Source organism: Leptodactylus fuscus, chromosome 8 (genome assembly GCF_031893055.1).
Source record: "Leptodactylus fuscus isolate aLepFus1 chromosome 8, aLepFus1.hap2, whole genome shotgun sequence".
NCBI classification, from domain to species: domain Eukaryota; kingdom Metazoa; phylum Chordata; class Amphibia; order Anura; family Leptodactylidae; genus Leptodactylus; species Leptodactylus fuscus.
The window spans coordinates 16,777,942-16,803,583 of NC_134272.1; the positions used below are offsets into that span (position 1 = coordinate 16,777,942).

Here is a 25,642-nt window from a genome sequence, read left to right on the forward strand (position 1 = left end):
CCGCTCCTCCGCTGCTGGCTTCATGCAGGGCAGGAGCATAGCGATGTTGCAGGCATCTGTGCATCTAACCGTCCCCGGCATCTGCCTATCTATTACAGCGGATGCCAGGTCTGTATTGGCGGCCCCTTCCCCCCAAAGGGTAAACAACCCTCCCCCCCTCCAGGCTCGCTCCCGTGCACTTAGCACCTCCTCCCTCAGAGCAGCAGATACATCTCTTGACTTATGACCAGATAAGTCAAGGGATGTGTAAAAATAAAAAAAAATGAATAAAGTAAGATGGTGGACAAACAAAGCAGTTTTGCTGAAGCAATGTATTTAGGAAACGTCTTACATTCACATTAACAAGCAGTATAGATAGGATCCTTGTGATGGGACAACCCCTTTAATGTCTGTATTCCCAATCTTCAAGGTAATGTCCTGGCCTGCAGTGAGCTCAGTGAGAGTATACATTCACATCTGTAGTAGTATACAAGAGGGACTTACTAAGACTGGCCAACGCTAGACATCTCTGACTCGTCTCCTGAAGAACGTAGGTTTTGACTTCAGGGTAAGCCTCAACCCAATAAACCACATATGTCAAGATTGAGATGTCTATGGGGAAAAGCATTGAAATGTCAGTTATATAAGCAGTTATATAATGATCATTACCTTCTATGATTGCTTCTGATCGCCACCTTGTGGTCTCCTGCATGGATTGCACCATTATCTTGTGCTGACAACTACACCATGGGATCTATCGTGACACCCAGACAGGGGTCGTTTCCCAGAGATCTGAGAGTCCAAGCAGAAGATGCATCAAGACAAGTAGAAATCTGAAGGCGGCTCCCGACCAAAGTGGTCCTGAATCACCACCAAGGGGCCGCATCATTATTTTGGGTTATACAAGTCTCAAACTATACGACAAATTGTCCAAAGTAGCTTTGAAGTGGTCATAGGCCAGTTTTCCTGATACAGGGCTCCAAATCTCCTGCCCAGACATAGAACAAGGCTCTGTTCACATCTGCGCCAGATTCTATGCAGTCTGATATCTCGCAAGTCCGACTTTTTCATCCAGTGATGTCAAAGAGAAACCAACTGATACCTTATGGGTCCAATTAAAGTCAATGGGGTGAGTCGGGATCCATTGTTGCCCGTCATTAGACGGATCCGTCTTTATTTTTTAATCCATTCTTGTCCTACGACGAACCAGAAGATGGCAGTAAATGTTCATGAAAGCGCTCATACCTAACACCATTGTCACCAACACTAGGGGGAGCTCACGGACACTGGTCAGGTATTGACATCTATAGGAGCAGAATAAATCTGGGTGCAGTCCGGCCCAACTTCCATGACCTATACACATAGACCATTGTTTGAGGTACCGAACCCACCCGTCTCATCTGCACATTCACCGAACCCTTCTCTAGTGATAAATCAAATCAGATTTTTTTCCAAATTCAAGACATAGGTGTATGTTTTTTTACTGGCACACAAAATGAACCGTACATAGGGCCTAGGGATCGATCGAACCCTGGTTAAGAACCACCGCTATAGATAGATCTAACGTCTTCTTACATTTCGCTAAAAGATGGTGTTACGGTGTTTATCATGTTTTCCTCTACTTTACGCGTAACACGAGTGTTCACGATTGTTGACATACATTACCAGAGTGAGCTCTATTATGGGAGCTGTACGTTGTACGTAGGTGTGCGACGTGCCTGTATTTGGTGTTTATGTTATTAAAGGTACTCGAAACGCGCTGTGTACAAAACACACCATTAGTCACTTGTACACTGGATCCTATTATTCATTCTTCTCGTGCAGAAAAAGACGGTGGAAGTTTCCACAGCAGCACAGAGTGTTTCAGGATAGGAGTGGGCTGATCCTGTGGGAGGCGGTGGTCTGTCTGCTTGTGTTATAATGTTAGTCAGGACAGTGCGGCATATGACAGTAGTTATGACTGGTGGGCAGCCGACCTGCCATACGCCCTATGGCGATATACCATGACCACCCAAATTATTCGGATGCTGCATAAATACACTATTAAGGGTCCATAAGTTCTCCCGTATCCTCCATTACATTATAAACCTCAGCCTGTTATCTGAGCTCCCCTTAAATTTGGTCAAAAAGGCAAGTTTAAGGGTAACATGCATTCTCTGTTCTGTCCAGCAGGTGGCAGCAGTGTACAAGTGTTGCGATCGGCGGTGACTACAGGCGGGCACACACTGCAGGGTCCAGGACTCCAGGACATTGGTTGTTTGGAGCGTATTTTGGTCGCTGTTTTGTGATTCTTCCATCCCATTCAGATGATTTGACATCACGCGGCTTCAGCTTTGATCCAGTTCACATTTTAATATCCACCCGCTGAAGTGACAAAAAGTTTCCACAATCAGGATAAAGGGGCAGATTCCAATGGTCTAAAAGCAAAACGGTTTCATGTGAACCAATCACAGCGCAGCTTTCACTTTTGAGGAGCAGAATACAAAATGAAAGCTGGGCTGTCATTGGTTACTATGGGTGACAGGTTTTGCCTACTTCAGATTTTTTTTTTTTTTTTTTTACATAAAACCATATTTGCAGTAAAGGATCTAGAATTTTCCCCAGAACTCCAATCACACCCAAAGCTGCATTCATAAATCTGCCAGTTGTTTCCATAGAGCTACATGTTATAGTGCTTAATAAGACTAAGGCCACATGGCGACCCCACCATGCTACCAAATACTGACGTGTGGCCCTGCACCTCCTTCACCAATCTAATGGCATCACACTGTGACCATGAGGGTGCCGCCACTATGACCGTGAGGGTGCCGCCACTATGACCGTGAGGGTGCCGCCACTATGACCGTGAGGGTGCCACCACTATGACTATGAGGGTGCCACCACTATGACCGTGAGGGTGCCGCCACTATGACCGTGAGGGTGCCGCCACTATGACCGTGAGGGTGCCGCCACTATGACCGTGAGGGTGCTGCGACTATGACCATGAGGGTGCCACCACTATGACTATGAGGGTGCCACCACTATCACTATGAGGGTGCCACCACTATGACCGTGAGGGTGCCGCCACTATGACTGTGAGGGTGCCACCACTATATTACTGTATATAACTATCATGTCTGATACTGTCTGCTAAGCTGTGTATCTAATCCTCTCATGTGTAATGCTGTACACTGCTGACTTTAGATGCAACTCATCTGTTACTTACAGAAGTCCTCCAATGACTCCGCTATAGTAGGCCTCATCACTGACGGAGATGACAGGGACTACAAAGACTTTAACCGCATCTTTGTGGACTTGTGTCAGCGGAACCAGCTCAGGATTAATGCTGGGAAGACCAAGGAGATGGTGGTGGACTTTAGTAAGCGGAGAAGTGCTCCGACCCCAGTGGAGATCCAAGGAACATGCATTGAGATAGTCAGGACCTATAAGTACCTGGGTGTGCTCCTCAATAATAAACTAGACTGGGCTGATCACCTGGAGGCGCTGCACAGAAAGGGCCACAGCAGACTCTACCTGCTCAGGAGGCTGAGGGCCTTCGGAGTCCAAGGGACACTTCTTAGGGCCTTTTTTCAACTCTGTGGTTGCCTCAGCCATCTTCTTCAGAGTGGCCTGCTGGGGGAGCAGTATATCAGCCAGGGACAGAAATAGGCTTGACAGGCTGATCAGAAGGGCCAGCTCTGTCCTGGGGAGCCCCCTGGACCCAGTACAGATGGTGGGTGACAGAAGGATACTGTCTGTGGTGACCTCCATGCGGGAGAACAAATCCCACCCTATGTATGAGACTGTGACCGCACTGGGTCGTACTGTCAGTGACCGACTGCGTCACGACAAGTGTTAGAAGGAACGTTATCGGAGATCCTTCCTCCCAACCGCGGCCCGGCTATATAATCTACATCAGCCCAAGTGGAGATCACTCCGCACAGAGAACTAAATGATCCTGAGTCTTCTTCTTAGTTGCTTTGACTCCTGGTATCTTTTCTATCTGCTATTCTGAGCTTGTCTGTGTCTTTCTTGTAATATACTACTGTATTATCCATGCTGCTGTAACACACTGAACTTCTGCATAGTGGGATTATTAAAGGATTATTTTATTTGAGTAAACTGTGTATCTAATCTTATCATGTGTGATGCTGTCTGCAGTGCTGTAGTATCTAATCCTATCACCTATGATCTGTAGACTGTCTGTGTATCTAATCTCATCATGTGTGATACCGTATTGGACACCCAGGTATCACCTGACATGTTATAATGTCTGTTTCTCATCTGATAGGTATGTGCAGGGTCCCGGGTTAGGCACTACTATATATTTCCAGGGATCTGATATTTCTGGACTATTTAGGGGCGTTGAATCTATGAGCAATAGTGCGGGGAGAGTCAGTAAATAAAAACACCGCCATATATGACCAGAACATTCAGTATACAGATCATAGTGCCAAATGATGCCTACATGATACTGCCATATAGGGCATACATAGCACTGCGCTATAGTGCATACATAATACTCTTATATAGTACGTACATAATAATGCCATATAGTGCATACATTACACTGTTATATAGTATGCACCTTATACTGCCATATAGTGCCTACACACTCCTGCCATATAGAACGTACATAACAGTTATAGTGTGACATAATACTTTTGTATAATAAGCACATAATACTGTCATACAGTGCCTACATTATACTACCATAAAGTGTGTACATAATATATACTGTCATACAATGTGTCCATAACACTGCCATACAGTACTTATATAACTGTCATAACATGTATACATAATACCGACTCCAGAGTATAAAGATCGTTGAGCCATCAGAAGTGAGGGAACACTCTGATGGCCTATTTGGTAACGTTCCAGACATCACATGGGCCAGGCCGGTGTCATTATGCGTCACAACGCCAGTCTGGCTCATGTGACGTCTGGTTCAACATTGAAGATGGCCGAAAGTAGCGGGGAATGCGCCAGAACCAGGGAGAGGTAAGTAACATTGGTTTTTATGTTTGTCACCTCTTCTGGGTCTCTGATCATTATACTCTGAGGTCTGAATAGGGTGTAATAATTGTTCATGAGTGGTCCAAAATGGGGGATAATACTGTGTGCAGGGGCCACTATGGGGCATAATACTGTGTGCAGGGGCCACTATGGGGCATAATACTGTGCAGGGACCACTATGGGGCATAATACTGTCTGTAGGGGCCACTATGGGGGATAATACTGTGTGTAGGGGCCACTCTGGGGTATAATACTGTGTGTAGGGGGCACTCTGGGGCATAATGCTGTGTGCAGGGGCCACTATGGGGCATAATACTGTGTGTAGGGGCCACTATGGGACATAATACTGTGTGCAGGGGCCACTATGGGACATAATACTGTGTGCAGGGGCCACTATGGGGCATAATACTGTGTGTAGGGGCCACTCTGGGGTATAATACTGTGTGTAGGGGGCACTCTGGGACATAATACTGTGTGCAGGGGCCACTATGGGGCATAATACTGTGTGCAGGGGCCACTATGGGACATAATACCGTGTGCAGGGGCCACTATGGAGTATAATACTGTGTGTAGGGGCCACTCTGGGGCATAATACTGTGTGCAGGGGCCACTATGGGGGATAATACTGTGTGCAGGGGCCACTATGGAGTATAATACTGTGTGCAGGGGCCACTATGGGGCATACTACTGTGTGTAGGGGCCACTATGGGGCATAATACTGTGTGTAGGGGCCACTATGGGGCATAATACTGTGTGCAGGGGCCACTATGGGGCATACTACTGTGTGTAGGGGCCACTATGGAGTATAATACTGTGTGTAGGGGGCACTCTGGGGCATAATACTGTGTGCAGGGGCCGCTATGGGGGATAATACTGTGTGCAGGGGCCACTATGGAGTATAATACTGTGTGCAGGGGCCACTATGGGGCATACTACTGTGTGTAGGGGCCACTATGGGGCATAATACTGTGTGTAGGGGCCACTATGGGGCATAATACTGTGTGCAGGGGGCACTCTGGGGCATAATACTGTGTGCAGGGGCCACTATGGGGCATACTACTGTGTGTAGGGGGCACTCTGGGGCATAATACTGTGTGCAGAGGCCGCTTTGGAGTATAATACTGTGTGCAGGGGCCACTATGGGGGATAATACTGTGTGCAGGGGCCACTATGGGGGATAATACTGTGTGCAGGGGCCACTATGGAGTATAATACTGTGTGCAGGAGCCACTATGGGGCATACTACTGTGTGTAGGGGCCACTATGGGGCATACTACTGTGTGTAGGGGCCATTATGGGGCATACTACTGTGTGTAGGAGCCACTATGGGGCATAATACTGTGTGCAGGGGCCACTATGGGGGATAATACTGTGTGCAGGGGCCACTATGGGGGATAATACTGTGTGTAGGGGCCACTATGGGACATAATACTGTGTGCAGGGGCCACTATGGAACATAATACTGTGTGTAGGGGCCACTATGGGACATAATACTGTGTGTAGGGGCCACTATGGGGCATAATACTGTGTGTAGGGGCCACTATGGAACATAATACTGTGTGTAGGGGCCACTATGGGGTATAATACTGTGTGCAGGGGCCACTATGGGGCATAATACTGTGTGTAGGGGCCACTATGGAACATAATACTGTGTGTAGGGGCCACTATGGGGTATAATACTGTGTGCAGGGGCCACTATGGAACATAATACTGTGCGTAGGGGCCACTATGGGGTATAATACTGTGTGTAGGGGCCACTATGGAACATAATACTGTGTGTAGGGGCCACTATGGAACATAATACTGTGTGTAGGGGCCACTATGGGGCATAATACTGTGTGCAGGGGCCACTATGGGGCATAATACTGTGTGCAGGGGCCACTATGGGACATAATACTGTGTGCAGGGGCCACTATGGAACATAATACTGTGCGTAGGGGCCACTATGGGGCATAATACTGTGTGTAAGAATGTGGTCTTGAGCGGGAAGGGGGGGGGGGTCATGTAAAATGTTCGCCTTGGGGACCAGCCATTCCTAGTTAGGGCGGGTTTACATTTGGACAGGAGATGGAAACCCGGCGGTCAGTTTTCAAACTCATTCACCTTAATGTGTTTGCAGAGGTGATGGCCCGGGTGCGTCTTCTACCTGTCCGCGGGGAAACCGTTTTTTTTTTAGCTGGATGCAAAGTCGGACATGCGGACAAGTAAATGGGTTTGAAAACTGACCGCCAGGTTTACATCCCCTGTCCAGTTTCGTGGGGCAGAAGAAGAAAACCGGCTGGATTGGCTAAACCGTAGACCGGGCGCAGATGTGAACCTGCCCTTACACCACTGACGACCATACAGGGGGTACATAATACTGCCATACAATACGTACATGATACTAGCATACAGTAGAAAAATAATAATGCCATAGAGTATATACAAAATTCTATACATACATGACACTACCATACTGTACATACACGATAGTGCCATTCAGTACATACACAATACTGCCATACAGTGCATATGCAATTCTACCATAGAGTACACACATAATACAGCCATAGAGTACATACATAATTCTGCCATACAGTAAATACATACTACCATACAGTATATATATAATACTACCATGCAGTACTTACATAATACTGCCATACAATACATACATGATACTGCCATAAAGAACATACATAATATTGCCATACAGTACATACAGAATACTATCATAGAGTACATACATAATACTGCCATACAGTACATACATAATACTGCCATACAGTACATACATAATACTACCATACAGTACATACACAATACTACCATGCAGTACTACCATACATAATACTGCCATACAGTACATAGATAATACTGCCATACAGTACAAACACAATACTGCCATACAGTACATACACAATACTACCATACAGTACATACATAATACCACCATACAGTACATACACAATACTATCATGCAGTACATACATAATACTACCATGCAGTACTACCATACATAATACTGCCATACAGTACATACATAATACCACCATACAGTACATACACAATACTACCATACAGTACATACATAATACTATCATACAGTACATACATAATACTACCATACAGTACATACATAATACCACCATACAGTACATACACAATACCACCATACAGTACATACATAATACTATCATACAGTACATACATAATACTACCATGCAGTGCTACCATACATAATACTGCCATACAGTACATACATAATACCACCATACAGTACATACACAATACTACCATACAGTACATACATAATACCACCATACAGTACATACACAATACTACCATACAGTACATACACAATACTATCATACAGTACATACATAATACTACCATACAGTACATACATAATACCACCATACAGTACATACATAATACTATCATACAGTACATACATAATACTGCCATGCAGTGCTACCATACATAATACTGCCATACAGTACATACATAATACCACCATACAGTACATACACAATACTACCATACAGTACATACATAATACCACCATACAGTACATACACAATACTACCATACAGTACATACATAATACTACCATACAGTAAAAACATAATACCACCATACAGTACATACACAATACTACCATACAGTACATACATAATACTATTATACAGTACATACATAATACTACCATGCAGTGCTACCATATATAATACTGCCATACAGTACATACACAATACTACCATACATAATACTATCATACAGTATATACACAATACTACCATATATAATACCACCATACAGTACATAGATAATACTACCATACAGTATATATATATATAATACTGCCATACAGTGCACACATCACGTATACCTTCCCCTCTAGTGGCTGAGGCCACCACATCTGCTGTCTGGGAGTCTCCAGCACACAGAGAGTTAATGCCGGTCGCCTTCATTCCCACAACTACAGAAAGTGTGAGAAATTGTAATGAGCTGATGGCGGACACACCCTGAGAGGGGAGGACTACAAGTGCCAGCATCGCCACACAAAGAGGAGAGGGTCACACCCACAGCCGAGCAGGAGGAGGAGGAGGAGGACCGGCAGCAAGACACCCGAAATCAGCAGCCAGCGCCGCCTCACCTCCTCCTGCTACACAGCCCAGGCGGCGGGCGGAGCAGACAACCGGGGAAGTGGCACATGTGAGGAGAGCGGCAGCAGCAGCAGCAGCAGCATCCCCCCGCACCACAGGTACGTGCATGCCTGGAAGAGACTACCGGGGGGCACAGCCTGCCCATAATACCCCCACTAACTTTATGTAGGGCGCTTACCCCGAGGGCACACACTCCGCACATCGCCCTCACCTCACCCGACTCACTCTCTGTCACTCCGCTACATGGAGGAGCTTTAGTTCTGATCATCCAGGGCTTCTAAGTTCATGAATGCAACTCTAAAAATGCAGTAAAGACTGACACTAAAGCAAGCAGTGCAGAAGAAGAGAGAAAACTATGGTAGTGCAGGGATGAGTGTGAGCATGATGGAGAGTAGGCAGTGCAGACTATGCGGAGAGATGTGACAACCTGGAGCAGATGGTAATGCCGGGGAGTTGTCAGGCTGTGTCTGCACCACTGCTCATGTCCAGAGACTCCCAGGATGCCAGAGAGCAAGCTCATGGGGCTACTGTGGAGATGTGGGGGTAATAGCGGGGGCAACAAGGAATTCTATAGTATAGAGTACATAACAATAAGTGGCCGTGATGTCACTGATACTATGTGATACAATACTGCCATCATGTGATCAATGGGGTATTAGTATACAAAGATTACATCATAGACATGAAACACACACACACACACACACACACACACACACACACACACACACACACACACGTAGTTATATCACACATATCTGAGATGTCTAAATATATAGTAGTTATATTTCTATACATAGTAGTATTATAGTAGTTATATTCTTGTACATAGGAGTAGTATTATAGTAGTTATATTCTTATACATAGGAGCAGTATTATAGTAGTTATATTCTTGTACATAGGAGTAGTATTATAGTAGTTATATTCTTGTACATAGGAGTAGTATTATAGTAGTTATATTCTTGTACATAGGGGCAGTATTATAGTAGTTATATTCTTGTACATAGGAGGCAGTATTATAGTAGTTATATTCTTGTACATAGGAGGTAGTATTATAGTAGTTATATTCTTGCACATAGGTGTAGTATTATAGTAGTTATATTCTTGTACATAGGAGCAGTATTATAGTAGTTATATTCTTGTACATAGGAGGTAGTATTATAGTAGTTATATTCTTGTACATAGGTGTAGTATTATAGTAGTTATATTCTTGTACATAGGAGCAGTATTATAGTAGTTATATTCTTGTACATAGGAGGTAGTATTATAGTAGTTATATTCTTGTACATAGGAGCAGTATTATAGTAGTTATATTCTTGTACATAGGAGGTAGTATTATAGTAGTTATATTCTTGTACATAGGAGTAGTATTATAGTAGTTATATTCTTGTACATAGAAGTAGTATTATAGTAGTTATATTCTTGTACATAGGAGCAGTATTATAGTAGTTATATTCTTGTACATAGGAGCAGTATTATAGTAGTTATATTCTTGTACATAGGTGTAGTATTATAGTAGTTATATTCTTGTACATAGGGGGCAGTATTATAGTAGTTATATTCTTGGGCACAGGAGCAGTATTATAGTAGTTATATTCTTGTACATAGGTGCAGTATTATAGTAGTTATATTCTTGTACATAGGGGGCAGTATTATAGTAGTTATATTCTTGTACATAGGGGCAGTATTATAGTAGTTATATTCTTGTACATAGGTGCAGTATTATAGTAGTTATATTCTTGTACATAGGGGGCAGTATTATAGTAGTTATATTCTTGTATATAGGAGTAGTATTATAGTAGTTATAGTCTTGTACATAGGGGGCAGTATTATAGTAGTTATATTTATGTACATAGGAGCAGTATTATAGTAGTTATATTCTTGTACATAGAGGGCAGTATTATAGTAGTTATATTCTTGTACATAGGAGCAGTATTATAGTAGTTATATTCATGTACATAGATGACAGTATATATTCAGTTATGTTTTTACACTTCTCTGCTGTGCTCCGGTCACTTATATAGGTCAGGATCTTTGGATTTCTGCAGATATAATATTCACTATGATGGGGTTACGACAACAAGTAATTGGCATCAGTTCACATTGTGCCGGAGCAGTTACAACTGCTCAATTATAGTCGGCATATAATGAGCTGCTTCAGTGATATAATACAGAAGATTCCTTTGATCCAATATTAACAGGATTTGTCTGGTTACAGATTATTATTTCTGGGTTTGATAACTAATGCTGCTATAAAGTACTCAGAATGTCTGATTTATATGTGACCCTTGTACGGTAATATTGTAAGACCAGTATGGTTGTGTTATGGGAACATGTTACTGTACATCAACATTGGTTTTGATTTGATTCTCCTTTATAGCGGTTATATATTAGTGCCATACTGTGAGAATATAACCTGTCCTACAGCGCCTACATAATCGTAGCATGCACTGAATACGTAAATCTGCCATACAGTACCTTCATAATAGTACTACACACTGTATATATGAAACAGCTGTATGATGAATACATAATAGTACTATACACTGTATATATATTTAAACTGCCATACAGTGCCCACATAATAGTACTATGTTTATATAAGACACATGAACACACTACAGTGTTACAAATACAAATCCATTATTTATACCGCCGGACCAGGCTTATATTGCAGTACTATACAAGGCACACGTGTGCTTACATTAGATATGACGGTGTTACGTGCTCACTGGGTGGTCAGTATTAGGCAGTATAGTATGTAACACTGTATAGCAGGGTCTTTTATAGGACTGACTCTTCTTCCTGCCATAGTGACGCTGACCATGTTTGGGTTCTTGACAGATCTTCAGGTATTGATAATAATGATGAGACCGGGCAGTGGGGGGCGGGTGTGATTGGCCGGGTGATGGCGGTGGGGGGAACAGACAGATTATAATCCGGCACACAGTATCATAATCACGTCCTTCCTATAATGAGTCAACACATGAGTCACGGTGGCTGGGGCCTCATTGATTGGTTTATGTGATGTCACTGACCACTCGCTGCGCTGACGTTACAGGACAGGAGCTGAGACCACCGAGTCAGGTGCCAATCCTGCTGACGCCAGCTGTGCCATACCCATGTGATGCACCACACCAACCAGCCCTGGCATCTTACTATCAGCTATCAGACATGAGGGGATTAGATACCCAGATCAGCAGGCAGTATCACACATGATGGGATTAGATACACAGCTCAGCCAATACTGTTGTATAGAATAAGCTTAGATACACCACACTTTCTTGGATGTGGACATGTTGTCATTCTTCTGTCTTTCTCAGATTTCTCTTGGAGGTGACTGGAGGCGGTGGTATCAGTATGCTGGTGAAGGAGTACCGGATCTGTATGCCGCTCACCACTGATGAGGTCAGTGCACTTTTATTTTTATGGTGGTGGCGGGGTGTATAGGGCATGTGGGGTGACGGGTTCTTTGGTCTTTGAGTTTTGGATGATCCCAGAAGGACCTAACCCTTCTCCATCGTCTCTTCATCTCTCAGTGTGTGTGGTCTTGAGATGGGATGATTATAGCGGATTGCTGCCATATAGTGCCCCACATAATACTGCCATATACTGTCCACACAATACTGCCTTATAGTGCCCATACAATACTGCCATATACTGTCCACACAATACTGCCTTATAGTGCCAGTACAATACTGCCATATACTGTCCACACAATACTGCCTTATAGTGCCCACACAATACTGCCATATACTGTCCACACAATACTGCCTTATAGTGCCCATACGATACTGCCTTATAGTGCCCACACAATACTGCCATATACTGTCCACACAATACTGCCTTATAGTGCCCACACAATACTGCCTTATAGTGCCCATACAATACTGCCATATAGTGCCCATACAATACTGCCTTATAGTGCCCACACAATACTGCCTTATAGTGCCCATACAATACTGCCATATACTGTCCACACAATACTGCCTTATAGTGCCCATACAATACTGCCATATACTGTCCACACAATACTGCCTTATAGTGCCCATACAATACTGCCTTATAGTGCCCATACAATACTGCCATATACTGTCCACACAATACTGCCTTATAGTGCCCACACAATACTGCCATATACTGTCCACACAATACTGCCTTATAGTGCCCACACAATACTGCCTTATAGTGCCCTACACAACACTACCATTCCGAGTTTAATATGTTATCGCTCCACTCTCTGGTTACTCCTGCCATCTCTGGGGGCTGCCTAGGAAGTGGAGGCCCTAAGCAGTTGCCCAGTTATCCACCCAGTAACACCAGCCCTGGTAAGGCATATAGAATACTATCATATAATAAACACATAATGCTGCCATATAGTACCAGTAAATATACAAATACAAGGTCTGGGAAAGCTGCATTGGCACCCTACTGACTGTCACCCAGCTTTCCCACAAACAGATGTAACTTACAATCGGACCCAAAGGGCCCTGGAACCCTCTATACACATACACTGCCATATCAGGGTGCAGGCACTACACCGCACGGTGACCTGGAGTAGACCCCGACTTCTCCTAACACCCCGAGTATCACTCGCTCCTCGCACTCACAGCCCCAGCTCCTTCTTGCAGCCTGCGTGATATTTATAGACAGGCGTCGGGCTTTTTTGCTAGGATACAACACTCGTGCGGTCGACAGCGCTCTGCGAGCTGAACAATTAGAGCCCAAATCTGCGGTAGCTTTATATCGTGGTATCAGCTGAGTGTACATGAGCGTAAGTGGCAAGATGGCGGTAGGAAATATCCCTGGGGAGATGCAATGGCGGCCATATATGTCACCACCCAGCTATCCCAGATACCATAATACATGACATCTCATAGAAGTTGGCGACGGAACAACTTTTGTGTACGAGGAAGCAGGGATGGAGTTAAATAGGTATTCTTTACGGGGGGGGGGGGGGTGTAGATCGGCACGACTTGTGGTATGACGCTAAGGTTGGTGACAACATGACAGTTCCCGTGTGTTACCGTAGTAACACTGACAGACCTGCATTGTCTAAGTGGGAATTACCATTAGCAGGTGAATTATTCTGGGATGTAAGAGCGGCGGCGGCGGCGGCGCGGTGCGGAGGATGGGAGGGGCCGGGGACCTATCGCCTTACTAAAAGAGGGCACTTAAAAATAATTTCATTATCCTATTACGCTCCGGGGCCTTTGGCTCCGAGTTATTTCATTTCAGCCGGCGAGCCGGTAGCAGGTCAGCCGAAGGGTGCGCCAAATTTTGACGTTCTCTAAAGCTCAGACGGTTGAGTCTTTCTGAAAAGGTCAGGACTAAGCGGAGCTAGAAATTCAGGCTAACTCTGTAATGTAAAAGGGCAGGGGAACTCCGACTGCATTGGAACGAGCACTGCAGAAAGAATTGGGCGCTGTACCCCTGAGTCGCAAGCAGGTCTGCTATGAATACGGACATCTTGTACATATTCAATAAAGTTTAGGAAGTTTTTATACCTCTACCTGCTGCTCAATCCATTCCTGGCTTTGGCTCAAAAAACGACAGCAAAATCTGCAACAAAAAAAAAAGCTGCAATGTGGGGCTTCAGCCTCCAAACTACGGAGCAGCAGTGCAACACCCAAAATCCGTGACTGTCCCATGGAAACTGGTGTGACTTAGATACCATATATGTTGTCAGTATCTGCCATCTCCGTTGCCCTAGCATTTCTATGACTATTGAGATACTGAGATTTGTCATTTGTCAGCCACTGTCAGGCTAAGGCCCCACGTTGCGGCAACGCAGTGTTTTTTTTTTGGATATTTTGCTGCAGTTTTTTTGAGCCAAAGTCAGGAGCAGCTTGAAAAAGATTAGGAAATCTAAAGGAAGCTGTAAGGGCTCGTTCACACGTGGGCAAAGGGGCAGATTTTGACAGCAGATTTCGCTTCAAAATCCGCCCCTTTACAATGGTGGTCTATGCAGACCGCCGGGCTTCTTTTTTGCGCTAGCGGCGGGCTGCTGCTAGCGGAGAAAAAAAAGCAACATGTCCTATCTTCAGGCAGAAACCACGGCGCGCTGGACCGCGGCTTCTGCCTAGCGGCAGCACCCTCCTATGTCGGCTCATTCATTTGAGCCGACATAGGAGGGGAAAGCCGCGACCGCGATGGTTGCGGCAGGCAGGTTTTGACCAGAGAGAGACGCGGCTGGCCGCGTCTCTCTCTGTGTCAAAACCCGTGCGGACAGTGCACATGTGAAGTTACCCTTAGATGTTTCACTTCTGTTAAACCCACTCCTGACTTTGGCTCAAAAAACTGCAGCAAAATCCGCTACAATAAATGTTGCGTTTCTGCAACGTGGAGTCTTACGCTAAGGCCCCACGGGCTGATATACAGCGCTAAAGCTCTGTGGGAAAAACCACGGCGAGAACACATCATAGTTTTTCCCACATCGCTTTGAACAGAAAGTTCAGAGTTTTCCTCCATGGATTTTGTCACCATTATATCTACGGGGAAGCCACCGGCGTTAATAATTGACATGCTGCGATTTCCAAAACCGCGCTAGTTTCGGAAATCGCAGATGCAGTTTTCACCGCAAAGTGGGCATGGGATTCGCATGAATCCAATCCACTTTACAATTACTGTGTAACGCTGCGATTTTTCGCGGCATTTCCGACCTTAAAGGGTTTCTCTGGTTTTATGTAAATCACTTTCTAATAGATTTTACATATCCGTTCCTCTTGGTTTTGAAGATCTCTGCTTGCTGTGAGTGACCCAGAAAATTCTAGCTCTTATCCAGAGGCTCGAAAACCGCCCTGATCATCCAGAGCTGTGCTGCGAGGATTTTACCAGAATAGTAGCAGCAAGTGTTTTCGTTCACTGACAGCCAAGAGAGATCTTGACAATGAAACCTTTTAAGTTCAGCGAAGAGGAAGAATTAGCGCAGGTGTCAGGGAGACCGTGGCATAATGTAATGGTGGACTACGTCTTCCGGATGCTCGCCTCATTGTCCGGTTGCGCTGTTTAATCTTCTCGCCCGTCGCAGGTGTCACAGAGTTTCCATCCTTGTCTTATCACTCCTCAGTAAATCGATGCTACATTTAAGCGTTCCCCCTCGCAGGGCTCAGTAAACATTTACCCAGAGCGTCAGGCCGGCCGCCTCCAGCTGGGATACAGCACGGACATAACCGCTTTATTATATTCCCATCATTCACTTCACTGGAAAAGCTCAGAAACTACCTGAACTGGGGCCGGCGGGGTCTTATATGGAGCAGCGGCGGGGTCTTATAGGGAGCGGCAGGTCCCCCTAACATGCAAACATCTTCAGTAAACGTAAACTTATAAGATCATTTCTGTTTCTGGGAAAGTTTGACGCCTTGGAAAGCTGGGTAGCAATCATGACGGGAGGCGACATGGTGTCTATTAGTGGTTGTCACCCTTCAGTCTGCTCATCTGTTACTAGACAACCTAGGAGGATCCTTTCACTTCACTATCCATGGACTCTCCCTTTAAGAAGCAGCAATCGTGAAATATGACCGTCTGCTTTATAATAAGTCGCCCTCTTGCCCCCAGATCATATTTTGGGATACAGGGCTATAAATAATGCAGCTCGCCCGGAGACAATCAACGCGATGTGATAACGTGTCGGATTATCCTTTTATGCCGTGTCGGTATTCATGACAAATGTGCCGCTTCTGGCTGCAAGGAATTCGCACAGACGATTTTAGCCTTTGTGTTGCGCGGCCCTTTACGTGTAAGGTTACGGAACCTGTAGCGGGCATTTTGAGGGGAACCACAAGTCCAAGCATCTTCATGAATTTGTCTCATTCCAAGTATCAACCAGTTGTGTTCTACTCCTATCACAGCTAGAGCTGCGTACAGCAGTTTCCTATCACACACTTAGCAGTAAGCTATTAGGCCATATGTTACATGGGGGCGTGCACACTTCAGACTTTTGAAAGCTGCTTTGGCTGTGAATGGAGTCTTGAGACATCGTTTTATCGAACAAATTAAGAATGCAAAGTCGCTTTGGAGATAGGTGATCATGGCGGGCAGGGAGAGGTTATGCCCTTCCAGGCCCTCATCACAGCCTCTCTTCAGTCTCAGGTGGCTGATAACAGAGAGCACTAGTCTATGCTGAGTGGCACAGTACGACCACCCCTTTAACATGGCAGTTTTGTTCGCTCGCAGGGGCTGAAGCTCCTGGTATGGCGGCACTCTGTACAGAGAGGTCTCCCCCGGTCAGGAGGCAGCAGATGGCCATTCATGGAGTATATTAGTCACTTCGTGAATTTTATCCTGTCACCATTGTAATAACTAATTAACATTCTTCGGCTAATTGAGAATTTGGAGGCGCATATTGTTTGCAGCGGACGCCCAAAAGCCGCAGCATATTGACTGCCATCTGGCATCGCTATCGCCTCAGCAGTTTCCTATTAAGCCTCATTATTCCGCCAACCCCCAATGAATTGTCCCTGCTCCGGCCGCGCCTGGTATTCTGGAGGATCAGAGCAGGGCATGAGGTGCGGCCTCCTATACGCCACCCCGCCAGGGCGCCAGCTGTCTGTCCTGGGCTCTCCAGTACTGGACACGAGCGGTGTACGCAGGAGGGAACCATATAAACATACCTATACATACAAGAAACATCCAGCTCATACATACACATGTACGGTACATACATAAACCCTCATCCTGCACATACACACAGTACATATGTAAGCACTCCCAATGCAATTCATACATACAAAAAACACTCATCCTGCACTCTTAGATACAGTATATATGTAAACCCTCATCCAATACATACAGTCACACTCACACATACATAACACTCATCCCGCACATACATATGGTACATATGTAAATTCTAAACATACACACAATACATATGTAAGCACTCCAATACAATTCAATACATAAAACACTCATCCTGCACATATGTACATACAATAAATACGTAAACCCTCATCCAATACATACATACACATATATATATATGGTATACCTGGGCAGGTTTGCCATTCTGTCCTCTGGTAAAGCTGTGTAAGAAGTCTTGTATATGTGCGGGCGGCCATATTGGTTGTCACCCTGCTATCTCAGACCAGAACATCCGAACACAATCTATAACAAGTTATCAGACGGGATCGGTTGTCAGACTACAATGTATCGGTCCCTAAGGCTACATTCACACAAATGCGCACGTATGGGTATGTGAGACAATGGCATGGATGGACCATGGATGACTTGTGTGTGCCACGTGTGACCTCCAGGGAGCCATACTTTTCAGTGATGAACAAGAATAGGGTCTGTCCTGAGTTCTGCCCCCTAAACAGCCCGGAAATAATACTGACGGGTGTAAGCGGCCATAGAAAATAACGGGTCAGCGCACCCTTAGAAACACGGCTTGCACACTGATAAAGCACACGTGTGCATGGAGCCTTAGACACAATGTACGGGCAGGTGCCACAACTTCTCGGGGTCACCCTTATACGTGGCCACTATTAGCCGGAGTCACCCTTATACGTGGCCACTATTAGCCGGGGTCACCAGGGTGTGGGTGATGTGTCAGCTCCGCGAATACAGGCAAAAAGATTTTTTAAGTAGGAGCAGATATTGGAAGGAGCGAGATGGAAGACGGACAAAATGTGGAGCTGCAAGAAGAACAGAGTCTGGACCAGAACACGAAGACGATGGAACGCGTACAACGTTTATGAGGTTACCACGGCAACCGAGACGTTCTCTGCAGTCTGCCCAATCTGCGCTGTGTTACAATCTGTTTAGGAGTCGAAATCTCCATGTTGTCAATGACTACCACCTCTGTTCAATATTCAGATCCAAAGGAGCAGTCATATGGAACACGTAGCCAAAGTACACAAGAGGCTTAGATACAGCAGCTATGCATACAGTATCACAGACAGGCTTAGATACAGCAGCTCTCTATACAGTATCACAGACAGGCTTAGATACAGCAGCTCTCTATACAGCATCACAGACAGGCTTAGATACAGCAGCTCTCTATACAGCATCACAGACAGGCTTAGATACAGCAGCTCTCTATACAGCATCACAGACAGGCTTAGATACAGCAGCTCTGCATACAGTATCACAGACAGGCTTAGATACAGCAGCTCTCTATACAGTATCACAGACAGGCTTAGATACAGCAGCTCTGCATACAGTATCAGACAGGCTTAGATACAGCAGCTCTGCATACAGTATCACAGACAGGCTTAGATACAGCAGCTCTCTATACAGTATCACAGACAGGCTTAGATACAGCAGCTCTGCATACAGTATCACAGACAGGCTTAGATACAGCAGCTCTGCATACAGTATCACAGACAGGCTTAGATACAGCAGCTCTGCATACAGTATCAGACAGGCTTAGATACAGCAGCTCTGCATACAGTATCACAGACAGGCTTAGATACAGCAGCTCTGCATACAGTATCACAGACACGCTTAGATACAGCAGCTCTCTATACAGTATCAGACAGGCTTAGATACAGCAGCTCTGCATACAGTATCACAGACAGGCTTAGATACAGCAGCTCTCTATACAGTATCACAGACAGGCTTAGATACAGCAGCTCTGCATACAGTATCACAGAAAGGCTTAGATACAGCAGCTCTCTATACAGTATCACAGACAGGCTTAGATACAGCAGCTCTGCATACAGTATCACAGACAGGCTTAGATACAGCAGCTCTCTATACAGCATCACAGACAGGCTTAGATACAGCAGCTCTCTATACAGCATCACAGACAGGCTTAGATACAGCAGCTCTGCATACAGTATCACAGACAGGCTTAGATACAGCAGCTCTCTATACAGTATCACAGACAGGCTTAGATACAGCAGCTCTGCATACAGTATCAGACAGGCTTAGATACAGCAGCTCTGCATACAGTATCACAGACAGGCTTAGATACAGCAGCTCTCTATACAGTATCACAGACAGGCTTAGATACAGCAGCTCTGCATACAGTATCACAGAAAGGCTTAGATACAGCAGCTCTCTATACAGTATCACAGACAGGCTTAGATACAGCAGCTCTGCATACAGTATCACAGACAGGCTTAGATACAGCAGCTCTCTATACAGCATCACAGACAGGCTTAGATACAGCAGCTCTCTATACAGCATCACAGACAGGCTTAGATACAGCAGCTCTGCATACAGTATCACAGACAGGCTTAGATACAGCAGCTCTGCATACAGTATCACAGGCAGGCTTAGATACAGCAGCTCTGCATACAGTATCACAGACAGGCTTAGATACAGCAGCTCTCTATACAGTATCACAGACAGGCTTAGATACAGCAGCTCTGCATACAGTATCACAGACAGGCTTAGATACAGCAGCTCTGCATACAGTATCACAGACAGGCTTAGATACAGCAGCTCTGCATACAGTATCACAGACAGGCTTAGATACAGCAGCTCTGCATACAGTATCACAGACAGGCTTAGATACAGCAGCTCTCTATACAGTATCACAGACAGGCTTAGATACAGCAGCTCTGCATACAGTATCACAGACAGGCTTAGATACAGCAGCTCTCTATACAGTATCACAGACAGGCTTAGATACAGCAGCTCTGCATACAGTATCACAGACAGGCTTAGATACAGCAGCTCTGCATACAGTATCACAGACAGGCTTAGATACAGCAGCTCTGCATACAGTATCACAGACAGGCTTAGATACAGCATCTCTGCATACAGTATCAGACAGGCTTAGATACAGCAGCTCTGCATACAGTATCACAGACAGGCTTAGATACAGCATCTCTGCATACAGTATCACAGACAGGCTTAGATACAGCAGCTCTCTATACAGTACCACAGACAGGCTTAGATACAGCAGCTCTCTATACAGTATCACAGACCGGCTTAGATACAGCATCTCTGCATACAGTATCAGACAGGCTTAGATACAGCAGCTCTCTATACAGTATCACAGACAGGCTTAGATACAGCAGCTCTGCATACAGTATCACAGAAAGGCTTAGATACAGCAGCTCTCTATACAGTATCACAGACAGGCTTAGATACAGCAGCTCTGCATACAGTATCACAGACAGGCTTAGATACAGCATCTCTGCATACAGTATCAGACAGGCTTAGATACAGCAGCTCTGCATACAGTATCACAGACAGGCTTAGATACAGCAGCTCTCTATACAGTATCACAGACACGCTTAGATACAGCAGCTCTGCATACAGTATCACAGACTGGCTTAGATACAGCATCTCTGCATACAGTATCAGACAGGCTTATATACAGCAGCTCTCTATACAGTATCACAGACAGGCTTAGATACAGCAGCTCTGCATACAGTATCACAGACAGGCTTAGATACAGCAGCTCTCTATACAGTATCACAGACACGCTTAGATACAGCAGCTCTCTATACAGTATCACAGACAGGCTTAGATACAGCAGCTCTGCATACAGTATCACAGACAGGCTTAGATACAGCAGCTCTGCATACAGTATCACAGACAGGCTTAGATACAGCATCTCTGCATACAGTATCAGACAGGCTTAGATACAGCAGCTCTGCATACAGTATCACAGACAGGCTTAGATACAGCATCTCTGCATACAGTATCAGACAGGCTTAGATACAGCAGCTCTGCATACAGTATCACAGACAGGCTTAGATACACCTGTTCAAGAGGCAGAACTCCACATGATAAGCTTAGATGTACATGCCCAGCAAGAAGTATCGCACATGATGGGATTAGATACATCAGCTGAGCAGACGGTATCACACAGGATTAGATACACAGTTTAGCAGCCAGTATCACTCATGACAGGGTTTGATACAGCAACTCAGCAGACAGTATTACACAGGATTAGATACACAGCTTAGTAGATGGCATCACACATGACATGATTAGATATGGCAACAGAGGTGTAGGTACATAGCTCAGAAGACAGTATCAACAAGAACAGGCTTAGATACACTGGCTTGTATCACACATGATTGGATCCCCTGATTTAGCCGTCCGCCGCCCCTGTAACTTTGGGCGCAGGACCCCGTCTTCAGTGAAGGCTTTTATTGGCCTTATCTTTACAGCCACATAAAAAGGAAGAGGCCGCCATGCTGACTTCCTGTCTGTGATGTTACTGTGGAAACTCTCTTCGTCACGGAATCTTCCATGTTGGTCTCAGGTTGTAACTCTTTACCCCCCGCCCCGTCCCCAGGTCATCACCACAGAGTTCATGTCTATGAGGCAGAATCGCACATGAAAATGTTTAGATACATCAGCCTAGCAGACATTCACACACTTGGATACAGCGGTCCTATAGAAAGTATCACACATGAAGGACTTAGATACACCAGTATCACACGTCATACATCGCACAGTAGTGTCTCACATGATAGTGTTAGATAGGAGGAGGTACACAGCAGTGTGGTATCACACATGGGAACTTGCAATGGCGGCCATATTAGTTATGACCTACCGTTCTAGCAATGGAGATGTGTGTGTTATCTCTCCCCATCCACTAGCATCTTCCAGCGGCCGATCTGTACGAGGTCTAGGTTTCATACTGTGGATAGGTCATCAGTATGTAAAATTAATGTAGGGACAGACAACCCCTTTAAGGACCGACAACCCCTTTAAGGACCTTTGGCTCCGCACAGTTGGATAGTTGGTCCTTAAAAGAACAATCCCCTGTCACTAGGGACCCCCTGGATCCCAGCGCAGTGGTGTTTGTGAGCGGCCGAGTCCATGATGATTCCCCTGTGATGAGTAAATGTTAATGAATCTGCGTCGCCCTGCAACTTTGTTACAATGTATAAATAATACCTTCTTAATTATCTCACCTTTATTTTCTGCTTTTCATTGGTCCCCAGTGAGATCGAGTGTGAAATAAGAGCGCGTATTAAGAAGTGTCATCTACCAATATATCGTTATGATAATTTGATCCCAGAGCACAAATCGTAATGCATTTCTCTGTAATAAAAATCATAGCGCCCCCTTCTGTCTTTTTACAAAAATTGGGAGACGTCACCTTTACAGACTATAGTCGGGAAGAAAACACACCATCTTTGTAATATACAGTATCTTTATTACAGCCGTATGGAGTTAAAAAGGTACATTGCTCCGAGGAAACCGTCAGCAAGCTGCTGTTGATGGAGCTGGTTTATATTCTAAGCCGTCTGGGGGGATTAGTTAGTTGGTCAATGCAAACCCTGCGCAGTCCATGATACAATCATTACCAGTGTAAAACAATGTTCTGGTACATGGAAACTGTCAACAAGTTGATACTGATGGATGTTGTTTAAAGTCTTAAGTGGAAAAACTTTTTGGTAAGCGATCTGGGAAAAAGTTTATATCAGGGATAAGTTAGTAAATACCATATATACTCGAGTATAAGCCGACCCGAATATAAGCCGAGGTCCCTAATTTTACCACAAAAAACTGGGAAAACTTATTGACTCGAGTATAAGCTGAGGCGGGGGGGGGGGGGGGGAGGATGCAGCAGCTACTGGAAAATTTCAAAAATTAAAATGGTTGGAGTTTTTGGGTGCAGTAGTTGCTGGGTGATGGGGAGGGGGTGTTTTGGTTGTCTGTCTGCCCCTTCCCTGAGCTTGGGGACTGTGGTTTTTCCCCCCACTTGGAATTCAGCCTGGCTGAATATAGGGGATCTGCAGTGCTCATCTACATTGAGGTTAGTGGAACTCCGCTACAATACCAGGCCTAACCTTTAGGCAGAGGTGGTGCTGTTTTTGAGAGGAGGTTGCAAGTGACCTGAGGATAGAATAGTGGAGGGCCCCAGATGGTGTAGTCTGTGGAGCAATGACCTCTTTTGGTTGGTGGGGTAGTCATAGGGTACAGATTACTGTTTTCCATCATACCACCTGCACACAGCCAGGGCACCATGTATGATCAGAGCAGCGAACACAGGAAAAGCACAAACCTCTCAGGAAGTCTCCCCTCGATGCAGGTCAACGTCTGTATCCTGCCTAGAAAGTACCGTGCGACGCTACAGCGATGAGCAAACTGTCAGCTCATCTGTAACGCTGTGAGCCATAGGGAGGTTATTGTGCTGTTTATGGCAGCCTGTATTCTGTCAGTGCGCTGCTGAGGGCCTATGGGCCTCCAGTCAAGACAACCCTTATGCGAAAGTATCTTCACAGTGATCTACAGCTATTGTAGGGGGAACCTATAGGATATCCTTATAATATATGATCGACCCGAGTCCTCCAAAGCAAGAGACGTTCCTTGTTATGGACCCTACTCTATGATGTCTACATGGTGGGATCCTTGTGGAACAACCAATTTTATTCTAAAGTAGCTCTTTGGTGGATCTGTCTGTTATTGTAGTGGAGTCCTCCAGGAGACGCTCTGTGTTATGGAGCCTACTCTATGATGTCCACATGGTAGACTCTCAGGTGTCTTCTGACCATTCCTGAAGGGTGAAATTGGGGGATCTAGCCGACTTGGACGATTGCTTATGACACGATTCCATACATAAGATTTTTCTAAGGTTCCTTTAAGTAATTCCTGACTATTTTCCACAAAGTCCCTCTAAAGTAAGAAGATGGATGAAGTGTAGCCGAGATATGGGGAGGGGTGTATTGGGTAAGATGATGGTGTCTCTATAGCAACAGGGGGTGACGGACGCTTTCTGCACTGTCACTGCCAACGACTCCGGCGCTAATTGTGTGAGCGGCAGCTAACGACAGAACCTGCCGCCGCCATCCCTGGTTACTGGGAAGGAAGGAGGGTTGGAAGCATGGGGTGACCAGGTCACCATTAACGCAGGCGTGACGTCATCTAACGACGTGGGCTTGGGACTCTTTAACCCCTCGCGGCGGCTGCTGTTGTGATTTCCCCCAAGGGGTTAATGTGTTTTTTTTTTTTTACCATCAGTGAAGAGCCATTTGCCGTCAGGCCTTCTGGGCTCGCTGCTGTCCTGGTAACAGAAGGGTTAATGAGATCCTTGAAGAATAACATATTAAACATCCATCTCTATGGACGAGCTTAATATAGAGAACTAGAAATAGAAGCGAGCCGCAGAAATGAGAGGTCTGTACACGACCAATGACCCCGGGGACCGTGTGCCGGTATAGAGATGTTCAGGTGTGTAGGCCGCGTGTATCACATTGTCCGTAGCGAAAGTTATTGACATCAACATGACTGGCGGTAACTGCTAAATGTGAGACCGAAAAAGTATCCAAAACTGTAAATGATGATAGATAGATAGATAGGAGAGATGGATAGATAGATAGATAGATAGATAGATAGATAGATAGATAGATAGATCAACCAGCTATTGGTATCTATCTATCTAGTCGCTGCTTGGAATAAACACACACACTTTTTTTCTAAATGTTGGAGTGCTGCCATTTTTTCTGCTTCCTATCTATCTATCTATCTATCTATCTATCTATCTATCTATCTATCTACAGTCCTATGAAAAAGTTTGGGCACCCCTATTAATTTTAATCATTTTTAGTTCTAAATATTTTGGTGTTTGCAGCAGCCATTTCAGTTTGATACATCTA

At 45.1% G+C, this 25,642-nt stretch overlaps 1 protein-coding gene across 1 annotated transcript in view; it reads left to right on the top strand.

The window, feature by feature from the left end:
• The first annotated feature begins 9,120 nt into the window (after positions 1 to 9,120).
• The window catches only part of LOC142217226 (cytoplasmic phosphatidylinositol transfer protein 1-like), a 28,855-nt gene continuing 12,333 nt past the window's right edge, over positions 9,121 to 25,642 (top strand). The window contains exons 1-2 of the mRNA XM_075285423.1: positions 9,121 to 9,223; positions 12,449 to 12,533. Of these exons, the coding sequence (XP_075141524.1) occupies positions 12,486 to 12,533 (48 nt within the window). The 5' untranslated portion in view covers positions 9,121 to 9,223; positions 12,449 to 12,485. The remainder of the gene's footprint in view (positions 9,224 to 12,448; positions 12,534 to 25,642) is intronic.